The 5725-nt window shown below is 65.4% G+C and overlaps 1 protein-coding gene across 1 annotated transcript in view; it reads right to left on the reverse strand.

Moving 5' to 3' along the window:
• The window catches only part of SLC25A10 (solute carrier family 25 member 10), a 5780-nt gene extending 285 nt beyond the window's left edge, over positions 1-5495 (reverse strand). Inside the window, exons 1-10 of the mRNA XM_007959579.2 lie at positions 5403-5495; positions 2471-2590; positions 2060-2174; positions 1922-1970; positions 1558-1599; positions 1061-1104; positions 857-927; positions 561-653; positions 379-456; positions 1-55 (exon numbers count right to left, since the gene is read on the reverse strand). Coding sequence (XP_007957770.1) covers positions 1-55; positions 379-456; positions 561-653; positions 857-927; positions 1061-1104; positions 1558-1599; positions 1922-1970; positions 2060-2174; positions 2471-2590; positions 5403-5495 — 760 coding nt within the window. The remainder of the gene's footprint in view (positions 56-378; positions 457-560; positions 654-856; positions 928-1060; positions 1105-1557; positions 1600-1921; positions 1971-2059; positions 2175-2470; positions 2591-5402) is intronic.
• Between the last annotated feature and the right edge of the window lie 230 nt (positions 5496-5725).

Below are 5725 nucleotides of genomic sequence, written 5' to 3' on the forward strand. Positions count from 1 at the left end.
TGTAGAAAGCCAGAGGGCCCAGCTTGGCGGTCTCCACAGCGCAGTGAAAAACACCCTGCCGAACACAGAGCGGAATGGTCCAGGCTACCGCTCTCCTCGCTGAGGATAGTTGTGGGAGGGCGGCGAGGGTGGAAGGCCAAGGTCAACCCCCGTCCCACTGTCTGACCAGAGCAGAGCTCTGTGTGCGGCTGCTGCGGGGCAGGCCGCGACAAGGGAGGCAGGGTCCCAGAGCAGCGCCACTGCAGGCCTGGGGAAGGGCGCACTGGTCTCATCTCACCCTGGAGACCCAGGCTTCACGGCCGGTTTAGTAAGTGCATGGAATCCGATTAAGACAACCGGCCGAGGCCGCTGGAGGCTCCTTCCCGTGCCGCCTCTCACCTGGTACTCGCCCTTGGAGTTCATAAGCCGGGTCTTGAGCACGTCCAGCGGCTGGCACAGGAAGGTGGCACACCCGCCCTGCAGGGGAGGGGCTCTTCACCAACCGGCCTGAGCCCCGCCGCCCCACAGCTGCCAAGCACCCCTCAGCCCCACGCTGGGTCGGGCCCAAGCTGAGCACTCACCGCGATGAAGCTGGCCACAAAGTGAGTGAAGATGTTGTCGCCGAGGTAACCCGTGCTGAGGACCAGCTGCTTGGCCTGGTCATAGCAGGACAGCTGGGGCGAGGGGAGGGACAGTCAGGCCCGTGGAGGGGCCCCAGGGGAAGTCGGCCAGGTGGCCAATGATCCCCCGAGGTCACAGCTGAGCAGCAGGGCAGGCCTTGGAGCAGGAGGTGGCCCCCAGGAGGGGCTCTCAGTGCCCCTGGTCCCTCCCCACTGCCCTCCTCTGTGGTTGAGGATGACACTTCACGGAGCCCTACCTGGCCTACGGTGACGAGGGCCCCACGGCTGGAGGCCATGGTGGCACCGGAGAACAACTTCCTGAGACCCTCTGAGGAGCAAGGGGGAGGTCGGGTATGGGTCTCCAGCCTCACCCAGCCCCAAGCCCAGCACTCCCCATGCCTCCTCCCAGGACCCTTGTCCCAGGCACCCCCTTTCCACCTGCAAAGGGCAGCTCCTCTCACCTTCACGGGCCACACGGTACAGTCCATCCAGTGCGTGAGCATAACTGATGGGACAGAACGGACCCCATGAGCATTCTCCCCCGAGCACAGCACCCCCACCCCTCCGGCGCACATCTGAGAGACCTGCCTCGGGGGGTGACCAGCAAGCGAGAAGGTCTACAAGTCCCTGGAGGACCGCCACAGCCAAGACTCCCCATTGCAGCCCCCCGTCCACCAAGGCCCGTCCCACAATGACGGTCCTGAAAGGGACAGGTGACCACCCTAGTGGCTGCAAAACAGGTGCAGAGCACCAGCCAAAGGCCGTCAGGTCAGCACCACCACTGTCCCGTGAGACCCCACACGCCAGAGAGCCCACAATCCCCCGATCCCAGCTAGCTCTGGGAGGGCAGTGTGGGGTCTGCCTGGCCCAGGGCTCCCGCTGCGGGGCAGTGATGCCCTGAGAGGCTGGGATCCCAGGGTCGCCAGATGCACCCAGGGTGGGGCTGGGCCATACTCACTTCCGCCGCTGGCTCAGAGGCAGCTTCATGTCATTCTGCATCCTGCAAGAGACCCCGGGGCTCAGCGGTGGGGGCAAGGACCAGGGGAAACCTCGGGCTCAGGAGGCGGGTTCAGTCGGGGAGATGAACGGGACCCCCAAGGCTCCCCTAGGCACAGGATAGGACACACCCAGGCATCAGAACCCTGGTGACCACTGCTGGGTTCAGTGGGACCCTGCCCCCATGCCCAGGACTCCAGGGTCCCATGCAGAGCTTTCAAAGCCCATGGGCACCAAAAAGCTGGCCACACCCAGACCCAGGACGGGCCCCACACAAGCCTGATGTGGGGGCAGAATGACCCTGACCCTCTGGACCATGAACTGACCTGACGTTGACCATATCCGCGGGGGTCCCCACAAAGCCACCGGTGAAGCCTGCGGTGATACAACCCCCAAAGCCAAATGTGATATGCAATGCCCGGCGGCCCCGCGCCCCCCCGGTGCCCCTCCCCTCAGCTGCTCACCGCCAATGGCTCCCAGCAGCACCTTCTGGTGGAAGGGCATTGGGCCCTGGCTGCCCTTGCTCAGGTGGTCACGCACGGTCTCATAAATGGCGAAGCGTGTCAGAGAGTACGTCATCTGTGGGTGCGGCAGCCTCAGAGGCGGCCGGGGGAGCCCGGTCCCAGAGCCCTCAGCTCTCCTCACCCAGCCCCACCGGGCACCATTACCATCTCACTCACAAAGAGGACGCTGGGGGTTGGGAAGCCCATCACCACACCCCACCCCATGCCTTCCCCCTGAGCTCCCTGGGTCCCCACTATGAGTCCCCCAAAGTCCTCACCTGAGCCCCGCACCCTGATGCCTACATTGTATGATGGCTCCGCTCCCACTCGAGGAGCCGAGTCCCCACTCGAGCCGCGTATGCCCCCCCGTACCTGTCTGCAGAGGGAGGCACTGAGGCCGCTGTAAAGCGCCAGGATGCCATCGGAGCGCACCACCTGCAGGGCCATGCCCGTCATGCGCAGCTTCACCTCCTGCTGCGTCTGCAGGTGCACCTGCGGGGGGGGGCATCCGCTCAGAGCCACGCCCCCAGCCCAGCCTCCCGGTGCCCACGGCTGGCACGGGGACACAGTGCAGACCCCATTTAAGATGGGGAAACTGAGGCTTGGGAGGTGCTGAGGCCTCTCAAGGGCACTGGTTCAGGGGTGGGGCTGGGGTCATTACTATAGTAACGACTGCTGGCATGTGAGTGGGGAGGGGAGGTGAGACCCCCAGGCCCGTGAGATGCACACACACGTCCCAGGGAGGGCTGTGGCTCCTCTTTGACGGAGGAGGAATTGAAGGTCGAGGAGCGAAGCACCCCGTGAACCCCACAGGACCACCCCAGACCCCCTTCTTAACCACCACCACCTCTCGAGAGGGGCCCAGCTCGGCCCAGGCTGCAGGATGGATGCTTGGGGTGAGCACAGAGGTGGGGGCAGGCGGGGGGCTGCCAGCCACAACCCCTGACCCTGGGTCGGTCCCAGCTCACTGGCCAGGTGCCCCAGCAGGGAAATGCCATGAGGAGGTCAGAGATCTAAGGGCGGCAGCCAGGCTGGTATCTCAGCTCCTGGCCCCCACCTTGGCCTCAGGGCAGCCTGCCCCACAGCCCTGTCTCCCTGGGCACCCGTGGCTGGACAGCACCTAACTCCCCTGTCCTTCTCCGGGTGTGCTGTAAGGAGTAAGGAGATCAGTGGGGCCCAGGAGCCCAGCCTCTGCCCTGAACTCTCCTCACTTCCCTGGGGGCAGGGATACTGGTGGAGACAGCCTTCCAGGCCCCCAGAGGAACTGCCTGGGAGTGGGGGAGCAGCCCATGCATGAGGCCAGGAAGGCTCCGTGCAGCCACCACCAGGAGCACCGACGGGTGGCAGGGTGTTGAGGGGCCATGGTTGTCCTGATCTGGGGCCAGCAGTGCAGGGCACTGGGCCCAGAGGCAGGGTGGCTATGCAGGAAGCAGCCACCATCTGGCTCAGGGGTGGCCAAGCAGACGGAGCCAGGACGCAGGCAGAGTGCAGAGAGCTCTTTAAACAGTCCCGGGGAGAGGCTGAGTGAGCTGGGGCCAGAGGGAAGCCCGCCCCACCTCACCCGCCCCAGGTCTGTCCCCAGGGCGCCCTGCAGCTGACCCTGACCCCCCTTCCCCAGCACCTGGGGGCGGGGCGGGGCGGGGCTTTGGACAGTGGACAACAGTGAGTCCTGCGCACAGCTGGTCAGCACCGAGGTCTACATGTGAGCCCTGCCACCCTGGCAGAGCTGCTAGGCTGACCCTCCAGGGCCTCAGGGGCTGCCACGTGGGGCGCCCCAGAGGCTCCTCCCTCAGAAGAAAGGCACCTTCTTCGCCTCCTTCCAGGCCAGCCCAGCTCCCTCCAGGCCCCGCCCCTCCTGGCCCCCAGCTCAGCAGGGATCTCCCCAACACCTAAGTGTAGGACCTGCTGCACCCTGCCTTTTCTTGGTGGCTGGCCTGTTTTACCAACTAGAAAAGCTAAGCCCCTCCCTTCAGGGAGAAGCTGAGTGGTTCTGACTCCCGGTGACCCATGTACATCAGGGTGGGGCTGTACTCCACCAGGTTCATCACCGGGCCTGTCTTATAAGGCCCCTCAGGGGTATTTGAACCTCTAGCCTCTCAGTCTACAGTGAAACCATCGGGGTCTCCACAGGATGAAGGCTGCGACGCAGAGGCTCTCGGGCAGGGGCCAGGCCTGGGTCAGTTCCAGGTCAGGCCGTGCTAACAGGAAGAGTCCCGGTGCTGGGAGGCCTGGCCATGGGGCCAGTCCCTCCCAGGAGCCCTGCCCACAGGCCCTCACTGACCACAAGCCCAGGGTGGAGGAGTAGGGACTCCCTGCCGGACTTTGCTCTGTTTTAAAACCCCAGGCCTTTTTTTGTTCTTTGTGGTGAAAAGGGCTGGAAAACAAACTCTGAGGGTTGGGCTGGGTGACAAGGGAAGGTCTGTCTGATTCTGTCACGTGTGCATAAAAAAAGGATGAACTCGGCTCCTTCAGAAACGCCCACCCTTCAGTGGCCAGTCTCACCTGGGGTGCTCTGGTCTAACGCCCCTGGTGGGGTCCACCCACACCCACTTCAGCCTTCACCAGAATGGTGGGCTTTGGCCTTCACCCCTGCTCAGGGAAACCAGCACAAGGCCCAGGGACACCCCACTCCCTCTCCCAGAGGGTGTGTTCAGTATCCATGGGGATCAGGTAGTCACACCCTGACCCCTACACACACTCGTGTACACACGCACGCACACGCGCGCGCATGCACACACACATGTGCCAGTGTTCCCATGGGGATCAGGTAGTCACACCCTGACCCTTACACACACACTGACCCCTACACACACATGCGCGCCTGTGCCAGTATTCACCCAGAGAGAGTTCTCGTATCCAGAGACCAGGAGCCCAACGTCACACACACACAGCTATTGGGGTGTACACCTGACATGCACAGCTGGGGGCTGCACTGTCCGGAGCGTGGGCTTGGCTGCCCCTTGCCTCAGTGACTGGAGGCTCCGATATTCCCTCACCCCGGAAGGGCAGACTCTGGGGTCCCCAGCCCCTCCCTGCAACGGCTTGGGGTATCTCCTGAGGAGCCTGCGATGCGGCGCCCCGGAGCCCCCGCCTATAGGACCCAAGTCCTCGTGCACAGAGGAGGACGCGGGCCCAGGCTGGCGCCGGTCGGTGCAGGAGAGCGTGGGAGGTCCTGGGCCGCCCTTTAATCGCCGGTGCGGCCCGCCTGGGCGGGTAGGGCTGCGGCCGCGGGGAGCGCCCCAGGCCGCGTCCCGGTCCGGCCCCTGGCTGCGACCGGAGGAGCAGCCCCAGCCTCCGGCCTCACCTTGAGCAGGTCCAGCGGGTGCGTGCAGCAGGCGGCCCCGCAGGAGGCCAGACCCCCGAAGTACCAGCGCGACACGCGGGCCTCGGCTGCCATGGCCAGGACGCGGCGGACACCGGCCCGGTCCCTTCCGGGTGTTGGGTACCCGGTGCTCGGTGCCGGCCTCCGGCTGCTCGGCAGCTGCCGCCCGCTCCACGCCGCGTTCAAAGCGCAGCCTGTGCGCCCGCGCGGGCCAGGGGGTGGGACCTTCCGAGACCCCGCCCCGAGATCTGGGCGGGGCCCGCGCCTTAAAGCGGCCGCGGCCCGGGGCAGTGCTAGGTGGGCTC

Source organism: Orycteropus afer, unplaced genomic scaffold (assembly GCF_000298275.1).
Source record: "Orycteropus afer afer isolate SDZICR_OR568_19922 unplaced genomic scaffold, OryAfe1.0 scaffold00018, whole genome shotgun sequence".
NCBI lineage: Eukaryota > Metazoa > Chordata > Mammalia > Tubulidentata > Orycteropodidae > Orycteropus > Orycteropus afer.